This window comes from Osmerus mordax, chromosome 7, assembly GCF_038355195.1.
Source record: "Osmerus mordax isolate fOsmMor3 chromosome 7, fOsmMor3.pri, whole genome shotgun sequence".
NCBI classification, from domain to species: domain Eukaryota; kingdom Metazoa; phylum Chordata; class Actinopteri; order Osmeriformes; family Osmeridae; genus Osmerus; species Osmerus mordax.
The window spans coordinates 5,429,479-5,442,247 of NC_090056.1; the positions used below are offsets into that span (position 1 = coordinate 5,429,479).

The 12,769-nt window shown below is 42.7% G+C and overlaps 1 protein-coding gene across 1 annotated transcript; it reads left to right on the forward strand.

Moving 5' to 3' along the window:
• The first annotated feature begins 1,221 nt into the window (after nucleotides 1–1,221).
• On the forward strand, nucleotides 1,222–12,166 carry LOC136945348 (solute carrier family 26 member 6-like). The gene is made up of 19 exons (XM_067239118.1): nucleotides 1,222–1,389; nucleotides 3,315–3,454; nucleotides 3,781–3,891; nucleotides 3,991–4,166; nucleotides 4,331–4,495; nucleotides 4,885–5,037; nucleotides 5,433–5,515; nucleotides 6,123–6,270; nucleotides 7,437–7,550; nucleotides 7,651–7,728; nucleotides 7,843–7,938; nucleotides 8,111–8,217; nucleotides 8,322–8,391; nucleotides 8,514–8,606; nucleotides 8,686–8,796; nucleotides 8,874–9,167; nucleotides 11,510–11,564; nucleotides 11,829–11,983; nucleotides 12,092–12,166. Exons 1-19 carry the CDS (start codon nucleotides 1,256–1,258, stop codon nucleotides 12,116–12,118), a joined length of 2,310 nt encoding a protein of 769 aa, XP_067095219.1. The 5' UTR covers nucleotides 1,222–1,255; the 3' UTR covers nucleotides 12,119–12,166.
• Nucleotides 12,167–12,769: the final 603 nt, after the last annotated feature.

Below are 12,769 nucleotides of genomic sequence, written 5' to 3' on the forward strand. Positions count from 1 at the left end.
GGGTGAACATCAGCAATGACCTCTACTGGTCTGCTCACACAGACAAGGTGGTCAAAGTGGCCCGGAAACGGCTCGTCTTCCTGAGGAGACTGAAGAAGTTTGGCATGGACTCAGTCATCCTCACTAACTTCTACAGATGCACTATAGAGAGCACACTGACTGGTGGCATCACAGTGTGGTATGGGAGCTGCACAGACAGGGACCACAAGGCCTGAAGTAGTATAGTCCGGTCTGCTGAGTTCATCATTGGCAGGAAGGGTTAGGGTCACACACGATGCCTCAGGAAAGCTGGCAGGATCCTAAGAGACTGTTACCACCCATCCTTCAGTCTTTTTACCCTGTTGCCTTCTGGCAGGCAATACCGAAGCATTCGGTCACGCACACGCAGACTGGACAAGTTTTTTCGGGCCATCAGGCTTCTGAATGGACATTGATACACTACTCACTAGCCACTTTACAAACTGTCACTTTCAGCTACTGGTTGCACTTTTGGCAAAATTGCACTATTGCATTAATTGTACCCCACTTGTCTCTAGGTTAGTATAGGTTTATAAGGTTAGTATAGGTTATTATGTGTATTAAAGATTAGTATACGGTACTGTATATTGTATATTATTTTGTATATTTAGGAGGTTTATTATATCTTAGCTTATCATAGATGTAATCTATGTTAAACTGAATACTTATGTTATGTTATGCAAGGTTGCTTTGCTTTGTCTTGTTCCAAGAATTTCAGTGCCCAGTCTGACCTTGTATTGTTCTGTGCATCTGACAATAAAAGACTTGAACTCAATATCAAATATAAAAAAACATAGTAACTGAGACAAAACATATTTGTTCTGTATTTATTATATAATCATTGTATATATAGACTTTAAAATTGGTCCATGAGAGTTTTAATTTTGCATTTGCGTATGTATGCATGCATGCATGCATGTATGTATCTATGCACTTATGTATAAATGTGTGTGCTGAGTCATGCTGGAGTTTTCCCAAGGTCAATCATCAAGAGATCACACAAAAACATATACTCACAATTGTATGGGGAGGCGTGGTGTATAAATGTGTGTGTGTGTCTTCCCTCATAAGAACAGGGGAGAGACCGTCACACCTGTTCATTCACTGTTCTCAGACAAACCTGGACAAACACCTGTGAAAGAGAGAAGCTTCTTAACAGACCTGTTCACTTTCATCGCAGCAATCTTTCTTGTAGTTATAGATAGACAAAGTCAAGGAGAACCAGGACAGGTTGACCATGGTGGCGCAGGGGACTAAAGAGTTTTATGTGGAGAGAGACGTTCTGGATGAGCCTTGTCTGGACGAGAAAGCCCGGAAGAGGACACACTCTAACAAACCCCCCCTGAGACAACGGTTAAAAGATTCCATGAGGTAAGAGAGGGACGCTGGATAAGAGAGGAAGAGAGGGAGGGACTTTTCTTATACCGGGAAGCAGAGGTGTTTAGTCGCTCCCACGAATTAGACTGATAAAACTACAGACAGGCTACTATAAGAATTGGTTTTGTTAAACGTGTTACAAGTTTTGTTATTGTAATAAATAGCCTAGTACTATCATAGACTGCTTAACATTATTGTGGCCTATGCTTTTTTGTTTTACTGAAAATGTATCAATCTTTAACCTGCTTGTTTTGCTTAGGCCTATCGCCCGTTAATAGCCTATTGCGTTGTCGTGTTTTGCGCCATTTGAAGCTGATTGACCCAAGATAGCCAAAACAAAACAAAAATTTGGCTAGCCAGTATAACAATCATCGCAGCATATCAAATGAGGACCGTCATGTCAGCATAACAACCATAATTCTTCCCGCGGAATAATTAATTTCTAGCACTGTGTGGCTTATTTAGTTTGCTTCAACTAGTCGAGACCCACATCGAAAGACAATGTCTAGACTATGTATCAACAATGAAATGACATTGAGTAGCCTATTAACAGCTTAAATGATTTTAATGTCTGTAGACATTTAATTTTCAGTCTATCTCCAACGAGGGCACTTTTGGAAGTGAAAACTGTCGTAGAAATGAACTGGGCAATATTGGTCGTTATAGCCTACTGTTGCCTATCTAGGCTATACTTTAAATAATAACATTTTAGGGAGGCATAGACTGCAGTCCCACTATGTGCATACAGGCATGCTATCAGCATAACCCACTGCTCCTTTGCATACTGCTTGACCTGTAGCCTATGGATGATTGGCTGGTTGAACATACTAGGTACCCTATGTAGCCTAGTTCCATTTTCTACCAAAATTAAATTAGTTGCAAGGCTGGGCTAACAGTCGGGATACATTTCAATTGATGTTGAAGTGTACTTATTAATTAACATACGAATGTATATTATTATGCAATTCAGATACATTGATAGGGATGGGATAAGAAAGGAAGGAAGCTGAGAGGAAGTGACATTATGAATGAAAGAGAGAAATGTCCAGGTTCGTCTAGGTCATTTGTTCAAGTCAGGCGTATAATCCTCTGGATCAGAGCCAGCGCAGCACTCTTGTGACAGAAACATCGTCCACCACTTCACATAGTGTTCATGGTGATATGACGTGGGGAGCTACCAAACAGAAACCAGTGTGTAAAATTTCCTGACCGAAAAACTACTGTATCAAAGACGGAAGAGAAAATATTTTTTACACATAACACATAACTAAAAATGACTTCATTCATAAAAAATAACTTTAAAAGTGTCTCAATAGTTGTTTACATTACTTGATAACTTCATTTTGTACTGTAATCTGTTTTACACTCATCTGCTGCCAACGTTTCTTACCATGAATATAGAGTACAGTATGTTAAATTTCCTCATTTGTCATATCTGATCATATCTGTGTCATGGTTACGCTGTCACCTTCCCTGTTGTGGATCTGGAGCTTGTTATTGTAGGGTTGTAGGGTTAAACACAGCCCACAGGGTTGCCAGCAGATAAAGGTCATGCTGCAGCTGGTCTATCACTCAAACTACAGATGGACACTCACACTCTCTCTCTCTCTCTCTCTCTCTCTCTCTCTCTCTCTCTCTCTCTCTCTCTCTCTCTCTCTCTCTCTCTCTCTCTCTCTCTCTCGGCTTTAATGGGACCCTGGCTACCTCAGTGAATCAGGAGAGTACTGGCTTGCATCACAGCCTAGTACAGACATACTTGATTCAATCTTCTGATAACTTGACAATGATGTTTGGACAGGATTAGTGTACTTGAATTAAATTAAGTGTGCGGGGACTATAGAAACATTGATTAACCCTCCTCTCTCATTCTCTTCCTCACCCTCTTCCTCCATCCACCACCCCTTACCCCCTGGTGTCAGATGTTCAGTGCCCAGGTTGAAGCGCACTGTGCTGGGCTGTATACCTGTCCTGTCCTGGCTGCCCCTGTACCCCATCAGGGAGAATCTTATGGGAGACATCGTGTCGGGCATCAGTGTGGGCATTATGCACATGCCTCAGGGTCCGTCTGTACACACACACACAGACATAGACACACACACACACACACAGGGACACAAATTTGTACAGAGTCTGGGTTTGCTCCATTGACAAGCGTTGACTTCCTTGTAGGCGGGTACTCTGTTGAAGTTTAAAACTATTGGATCTGCCCAGAGCCCCTCTGGATCTGCCATAACCAATGGCTAGCATTCGCCTTAGCCAACTCCTTAACCACTAACGGAGCTAGCACGAAAATCAAACTTTTCCCGAACAGTCAAATGAATTAGTTAAGGCTTCTTATGTCCAGTTATAAATCCCATATATTATTAACATGCCTTTCTCCTCAAGGTATGGCCTATGCACTTCTGGCATCAGTTCCTCCTGTGTTTGGCCTCTACACCTCCTTCTACCCGGTTCTTGTCTACTTTTTCTTTGGCACGTCCAGACACATATCCATAGGTAAGAGAAAGAGTTGGAAGAAGTGAGAGAAAGAGTGAGAGTGAGCGGCGCGGGACTGATGAAAAACATAGTATTAGAATGTGTGTGTTTGTCCCCAAGGTACATTTGCTGTGATCAGTGTTATGGTTGGCAGTGTGACAGAAAGGATGGCACCAAACAGCGACTTCATGAATTACAATGGGACCAATGGAACTGCGGTGTTAGATACAGTGATGCAGGATGCCTACAAGGTACAGGTGGCATCCTCTCTCAGTCTGCTGGTGGGAATCTTCCAGGTGTGTTTCCTTCAAAGCTCCTTTTATATCTATTTACTGCCCCAGACAAAATACCGAACGCTATATTTAAATGAGCCATTTCTCTTCGTCTTCCTCCCAATACCCTGCCCCTTTCTCCTGTCCAACCCCCCCCCACACACACACACACACACACACACACACAGATCCTTATGGGCTTGGTGAGGTTTGGCTTCTTAGCAACATATCTCTCTGAGCCTCTGGTTCGTGGCTACACAACCGCTGCAGCCATCCAAGTGGTTCTTTCACAGCTCAAATTCATATTTGGAGTTGATCAAACTAAGTTTAATGGACCGCTCTCTCAAATTTATGTGAGTATGCATACACATTCATGCACATTTGTTGGACAAACACAAACACAAAACTTGAATGTGATTATTACCGGGACAATTAAAAGTTGTAGTTTGTATGTTACTGTCCCTCCCTTTGGTAGAAGATCATCTTCACATTATCTTTGACTTGAAAGCTATAAACCCTGAAAGGTTCGGATCAGAGAAACCAGTTTAGGGACAGTTAGCTTTCTGTACTATTGTTGACGGCTGGTAATATTTAAGCCAATATTATCATGGTTCAGCCTTAAACTAGTTGTGTCAAAATATTTGGTTTTAGAAGTTGTTAGTGTGTGCTTGTCTTGTGTGTGGTGCTGACCGAAATCTCTCTCCTGAAGTGTCTTCCTCCATTTCCTTCCCTTCTTCCCCAGAGCTTGGTGAATATCTGTTCGCTGCTTCCTCAGACCAACATCGGGACCCTTGTGGTCAGTCTGGTAGCTCTGCCCTTCCTCATTCTGGTCAAAGAACTCAACTCCTGCTACAGGAAAAAGTTGCCAATGCCCATCCCCATAGAACTCATAGCGGTTAGTCCATAACGTTTCCCTTTGTCTATAACTTCTCTTCCCTCCCTCCCTGCAATGATCTGTGATTGAGTGACCACTAAAGGGCCACGGTCTGTCTGTTGCTGCATATCCAGTGCAAAGGAACGTCATGGGGATTCTGTTAACCTCTGTGATGCTTGGTTGCTCATTAATCTACAGGTTTGGGGGGAAATGATGACCTGTAGGAAATGATTGCCCTTAATTTACACTTGAATTCCTGTTATCTTGCTCTACACGTCAAGCATCTTGTGTTGTAAATGGAGATTCATGAAACAGACCCAAAAGGACACACATTTACATGAGCTAATATTTGTACGCACAACTGCATGCCAACTTCATGCATGTAAAGACCATCTTGCCTTTTGCCTGTCCAAAAGGTTATTGCGGCAACAATCATATCATACTACACCAAACTGAAGGAGCAATATCATATTAGTGTTGTAGGAGAAATACCCAGCGGGTAAGTTTGTGTGTATGTGTGTGTATGTGGGGTGTACATATGTTCAGTGGATCCAAACTGATTGATACAGTATCAGGTTCTGGCCTTATCATGCTGTACTGTGTGGTACACAGAGGCCTGAGTCAGAATGATCTCTAAGGATCTAGACAGTAGGAGTTCACAGGGACTTTTTATTCTGGAGAAAGGTAGAAACAGACCGTACCAGCACACAGCTTACTGTTCTAGTGCGTGTTTTTATAGTGTGCGTCTGTATGGGTCATAAGGTTACCCAATATAAGGTCAGAGTACGCTCTCAAAACAAAATATGGAGATAATATGTACAGAGATACACTGTTGCTTGTCTGTGTGTGCGTCAGTCTCGGTATCATTCAGTATCAGTACGTTATATTTATAACAGCACAGTGCACTATGGCGCAGTATATTAGGTATAGTATATTAGTGCAAGCAGTCAAAAAGTTTAAATTATGAGGTTGTAATCATCACCATTTACTACGTCTGCTTTTCACCCACATAACCTATATTCTGCACCCCTCCACCCTGCCCATCTCTCCTGTCTCCCAACCCCCCTTCTCCCATCCATGTTCTCCTTTCCCTCTTCCCCCACCAGGATGAATGCCCCTGAGGTCCCTGATTTGAGTCTCTTCCCAGACTTAATAGGCGATGCGTTTGCCATAGCTGTCGTTGGCTATGCCATTGTCATTTCTTTGGGCAAAACCTTTGGCCTCAAACATGGCTACAAGGTAGACAGTAACCAGGTGAGCCTTCAACACAGACACACACACAGGTGCATGCATAGGGTTGCAGAGGGATGGAAACTTCATGGGGATTTCCATTATGATCTTTCATTGGAAAAATGTTCCTTACACTGTAAATATTTTTTATTGTATTCATTGTACAATCATTCAGTAAACAATGCAGATTATCACAGACATTTTTATTTGTAGTCAAATACACATAAATAGACCATTTGAGTGCTAGTGAAAATAGCCCCATCTAATGGGAATTCAGTGAAATGGAAATTCCTGCACTGTGCATGCACCCTACACACAGGGGCGCCGCCAGAAATTTTGGGCCGCATAAAAAATAAAAAATAAAAGTCAAGGGCTCTTAGAATCGTCATAACTTTCCCCACCCTATACGGCGCCCCTGCCTCCACATTAAATAGGTGTTTGATGTAGTTTATATACATCTGGATCTAACTTGCAATACACGTAACTTTACATCATTGGTAATAGCAAAACTATGTCTTTGTGAAACCTTCACAGGACATCTAAAACAAAAACTGAAAACAAATTCAAAATTTGGAACCACAGATATAATTTTAGTTTAGCCTAAGGTTTTCCCACAGAACCTTTTCCTTGAACACTTGCACATACATACATACACAGACACAAACAGAATACACACACATACATTTGCAAAATAATTGTACAGTATCATGACTAAGCATTGCATGACTCATGGCCATGTACACGGCTCATAGTAACCTGGGTACAGGTCCAGCACAGCCAGACTCATCCAGCCTTTATGTCAGACCATGTTTAGCATGTACCATCACACTTAGTCACACTGTCACTGTGGGGTGACATCCTACCACTCCTGGAAATACTGTGCTGACACTTACAGACTGAGTCTCACACAAACTTCACAACCCCATGCAGCATACGCTTCTGCCTCTCTCGCTCATTTATCTCTACCCTCATTACCTACTGGAACTTTCTCCCTCTGTCTCTCTGTTAGAACCATGTATTGGGTTATGGTTTGCAGTTTAGAGTTTCATCAAATTTATCAAAAATGATTACAAACCAAGTGGTTTTACTAACCAAAATGGTCCATCTCTTCTGCCATACTTGTCCTGTCATGCTGTTGCACACAAATATATACTGTAGTATGTCTCTCCCCTACCCCCCATTCCTCATAGGAATTGGTGGCTTTGGGTGTCAGTAATTCAGTCGGGGGGTTCTTCCAATGCTATGCTGTGACCTCTTCCATGTCCCGCAGTCTGGTCCAGGAGAGCACAGGGGGAAAGACACAGGTAAGACACACACATACACTCTTACAAACATCCATTAACACATAGACACACACACACACACACACAGGTTATGGTTCACGTGTTGCTTGTGTTTCGTCAGGTGGCTGGCGTGTTCTCTTCAGTCCTTATACTGGTGATTATTTTGAAACTGGGCTCACTGTTTGAGGAACTGCCCAAGGTAACTCCACCCCCTGCCTGTGCACATGCACATTTGTACCTTCTGTTAGTGTTGATTAACAAACATACACACACTAACACACTATTGACTGTCTGTGTGTCCTCCGTCCAATAGGCTGTCCTGTCCGTCATTGTGTTTGTAAACCTAAAGGGCATGTTCATGCAGTTCGGAGACATTCCAGTTCTGTGGAAACAGAACAAGATTGATCTGGTAAGACAAAGTCATTACAGGCTACTTACACCTGTAGAAGGTCTACATTGAAGGACTAGATATAAATATTATACACCAGGACACTGTTAAACAACACAAGATCACTCAAAGTAGCCTATAAATAATGACACCTTATAAATGTCCTAATAGACTCTGTGTGCTTCTCCCGTAGATGGTGTGGGTGGTAACTCTGGTGTGCACCATTCTATTAAACCTGGATTTGGGCCTGCTCGCCTCTATCGTCTTTGCCCTGGTCACTGTCATCTTCAGGAGCCAACTGTGAGTCTAGACCAGCCGAGAGAGACCAACCTTCCATGTGTCCACACAGTGCTGTTGTGTCTGCTCAAGTCCTCAGTGTTTGCTCCTTCTTTCTGTTCTCCCAGGCCGTTGTACTCTGTCCTGGGCCACGTCCCTGGGACAGAGCTGTACCTGGACATGGACACCTATGAGGAAGTGAGAGAGACACACGGACCCCTATGTTGTCACTGTCAAGTTTATACCATTACACTGGGAAAAGGAATCAGTGTGTCAATATTTAGAATGACCCATAGCCAATCTCCCGTTTATCCCTGCAGGCTAAAAAGATAGCAGGCATCACCATCTTCCAATCATCCACCGCCCTCTACTATGCTAATGAAGAATTCTACAAGACAGCCCTGGAAGAGAAGGTGTGTGCAAAATGACTCCTTTCATTATCGTACTCTCTCCGGTTCCTCTGACAGCAGACTGTGATGTCTTGTATTACAGAGCGGGATTGACGTCAAGAAGATGCTGACCATGAAGAGGCAGCAGGAAGCAGTGATGGAGCGTGAGAAAAAGAAAGAGGAAAAGAAACAAAAGAAAATGGCCAAGAAACTGGTGAGGCCCACGCACGACACTGAACACCGTTACAGAGGATCTGTGTCTGTGTAAAACCTCCCTTTGTTCTTTTAAAGGGCTTGAAGGACAAGTCCAGTGGCAAAGACCAGCCTGACGACATGCAAAAAGACCAGGGGAACGGAATACCCCTGTCCATTATCGAGGTACCCTTCAACGGGCAGGACAACTGGGCTTTCAGTGGAGACAACATTGTCTCCGACACTGGGACCACCGTGGATATGAACCAGACGACCATCCCTGCAGTAGAGGGAGATGGAGAGGATTGGCAGAGACTGGACACACGCACCATCATACTGGACTTCTCCACATCCAACTTTGCAGACACTGTCACAGTGAAAACACTGAAAAACGTATGTGGGGTGGTTGTGTGTGTGTGGTTGGTTGAAAAGCATGAACTACTAGTCACATTCTGAGGTGAATATGTAATCTGAATGCCTTGACAAAGAGCATGTGACAAATAGAAAAAGAGATATATAAAGGGAAAGAACAAGTAAGAGAGAGGGTAGGCCCAAAACATATTTAGGGTTCCTCCGGTAGGAGGGAACCTATTGTTTTTGTTAGTGTTCCTAATATTATTATTTTTCTTCTCCTCGAATTTGGCACATCGATACTACAGGCCAGTGGGTACCTCCACACCATAATGGGCCACATTCGACTAGGGGGCGCCACAGGCCACGCCCAAAAGTCTAAAAGTCAAGTCATAACATTTCCAACCCATTCCTCCAATTCTTCTGAAACTTAGTGTACATGCCTCATATTTAATGAGGAACAAAAAAGCCTACAGGACCCTTAACCCGTTAAGGAGTAGCTTCACACATATGTGATTGTTCGAAAGCGGGCCCCACAGAGTACCGTCACACGTGTGATTCTGAACATTCCAACCGACTATTTTCCGATAGACAAAAACTATATGACAAATGCTATAGTATGGCTTCAAAATTTACAATTAGGAGGCTAACAAGTAACACTAGCAGGTACTAGCATTGCTACGAGTATTATGCTAGGTTGCTAGGTAACGGAAGCTAACTAAAACTAGCTAGCTTCCGTTTTGGAAAAATAACTCACTCTGGTGGAAGCGTTGGTAATATTTAGATCTCACTCCTTAAAAGGTTGGTCCACCATGATGGATTTTCCTTCAAAGCTCATCTTCTCTTGAACCAAAGATCCAATTGACTTGAAGTTTTGTACAGATGTGTAGAATTGATGTCTTTCAAAGTGTTACTTGGGAAAAATGAATCAAATACAACATGGCTCAAAGGGGTGTATTTATGTAAATGTCCACATTGCCTCAATATGTTTGTGTCACTAAATCAAATGTAATTTTGATTGATGGTTTTTCAAACCTAATAGGCTTTAAGGTGACACCCCCCTTGAAGTACCATGCAAAGTTTCACCTTGATATGTCAAAATATGACTGTATTGGGGGGGATTAGTACACAAAGAGCAAGAACTATTTCTAATTGTGTTTGGTACATAAGATTATAGTAATATAAGATTAACAGTAATAATTGCATTGCAGGTCGATATAAGGTGTGCCCCTAAATGGTCTGCTTGCGCTCCAAAAAATTTCAGTCAGGGGCTATACTCTGCTAGCCTGGTCCTAACCAGACTCTCGTACATTGCATTTGTACAGAGTCTGGCCTCGCTCCATTGACAAGCGTTGACTTCCTTGTGGGCGGGTACTCTGCCCAGTGCCCAGAGCCACTCTGATCTGCCATAACCAATCGCTAGCGTTCGCCTTAGCCAACTCCTTCACCACTAACGGAGCTAGCTGGAAAATGAAAGATTGTTCTTGCTCCGGCTTTAACTTCTGGATATTAGGCAGCTTTGCCACAACAGACCGAATGGCTTCGCCCGCATCTTTCTACGTCGCCATTATGGAACTACAACTCAAACTAGCGAACAACGTCATCGTTCTCAGCCACTCCCTCTGTTCGCTGATTGGACCGGTAAAAAGTTTAACAAAGACATCTGACTAATATACCTAAAGCCGCAGTACAGAAGCAAAATGAAAATTGAGCTGAAGTACTTAGGAGGGCAGAGTCAGGCTATAGAAAACCTACATTTGTTGCTAAAATGAATGCAAGACAATATGGCTATTCATAAACTCTCAACAGTTGATGTGTAGCAGAGAGGCTGACTTGCAACCTCATGCTCTTGAGTTTGAATCTCCATTCAGCCTGTTGTTGTTGGTCAAACATTACATTTACATTTAGCAGACACTCTTATCCAGAGCGACTTACAGTAAGTACAGGGACATTCCCCGAGGCAAGTAGGGTGAAGTGCCTTGCCCAAGGACACAACGTCAGTTGGCATGACCGGGAATCGAACTGGCAACCTTCGGATTACTAGCCCGATTCCCTCACCGCTCAGCCACCTGACTCCTGATCTTCTACGATGTACATTTTTATAATATTTTTCAATCTTGCAGAGGAACCTGCATTGCTGCTTGCAGCTATATTTTAATCTATTTTGGTTGGTTTTTGTCCTTAGGTAACATTGTGTTGTCACATTCATAAAAAAAATTGCGCTGAAGGCTTACAAAGATTCTGCATGCTTGGAATAGGCTGGCAAATTTAGAATCGGGGTGAAATCAAGTAAGGCAATGAGAAGAGAGAGGAAATAGTAGCCGAAATGAAAACATGATCAAATCTTTTTTTCCATGTCCATCTCCTTTTTCATCTTCCAATAGATATTCAGAGATTTTGGAGAGCTTGGCGTTGACATGAATATAGCAGGTTGCCAAGGTGAGACATCATCCCACAATACCAGAAAATCTCTGACTCATTCTGAAAGGTAGAGCCAGATTCACTCACTAAAGCTGTAAACTGGATCAAGGTCATGTCTCTCCTGACCTAGATAGCACCATTTTGTACAGAGACACACACATATTTAACACTTCAGGCTTTAAAACATGTTACCTATATATATTATTTACTACATTTCCACCTCTAATATGGCCTTTCATTGGTGTGTGTGTATGAGCTAACCTAGTTTCCTAATGTTGTCAGTTTGCGTAGTGGAGCAGTTGAAAACTGCAGGCTTGTTTTCTGAGTCCATTCCCAAGAGTCTCCTCTTCCCCACTATTCACGACGCCGTGTTACACAGCCTCAGATTGAGGGGGGGAACAGACTTTCACAACTACGAGAACCAAGAGTATCCACCAGTAAGTATACACACACAAGCAGTAATTGTTTATTATTATACATGTACATGATCAGGATTTTCAAATTAGTGACACTCACAAGTTTCTAAATGGTCTCCATTTGTCTAGGATATGATTAATGGGACCAGGATGTGACCAATAGGGGTCAGCTTTCCTCCACCTTCCTCATGTTGCTGGTTTCCTGCTTCCCATTGGCGGTCCTCTCAGCCCCCCCCCCCCCCCCCCTCTCCCTCTTGTGAGGAGCATGCACCACTATGACACAGTGGTCAGTTGCCATAGAGAGAAACTGGACCATTTAGAAACGGTCTTTTTATGATGAGGTAATAATGAGGTATCACACAACAAGTCTCTGCAGTCCTCCTCCTGTGTATGTGTGAAATAGAGAGAGAGGGAGGGAGGGGAAGCACAAGGGAGATGTAGCACGAGATGACTAGTAATCTGTATTTAGAACAAGGGAGGAAGAGTAGAGAGAGTGAGAGGTTGATTGTGAGGACAAAACTGGGAATGTTTCTGTAAGGCATTTGCGAAAGATTTTTCCATTGTCATTTAGGCCAAGTGATACTTTTGTGTGTCACAATCTTTTGACAGAAGCGTTTTACCTTTAACGCAATGGATAAATGACTGTCTTGTATATCGACTCCTCCCAATCAGTCTCACCATGAAGATGGTTTGCTCTCTCTTGATAAGTCTGAATATTTGTCACTATAAAGAACTAAAGACATACATACTGTACAGCATCACAAAATCAAGATGCATGTATCTGTTGCTGTTATTTACAATTATTCA

Excerpts from the sequence above, each read along its gene's own strand:
- LOC136945348 (XM_067239118.1), top strand. The coding sequence starts at position 1,256 with ATGGTGGCGCAGGGGACTAAAGAGTTTTATGTGGAGAGAGACGTTCTG. Across the intron at positions 8,392-8,513 it reads ACATGGACACCTATGAGGAA|GCTAAAAAGATAGCAGGCAT; the intron begins GTGAGAGAGACA and ends TTATCCCTGCAG. Across the intron at positions 8,797-8,873 it reads AGAAAATGGCCAAGAAACTG|GGCTTGAAGGACAAGTCCAG; the intron begins GTGAGGCCCACG and ends GTTCTTTTAAAG.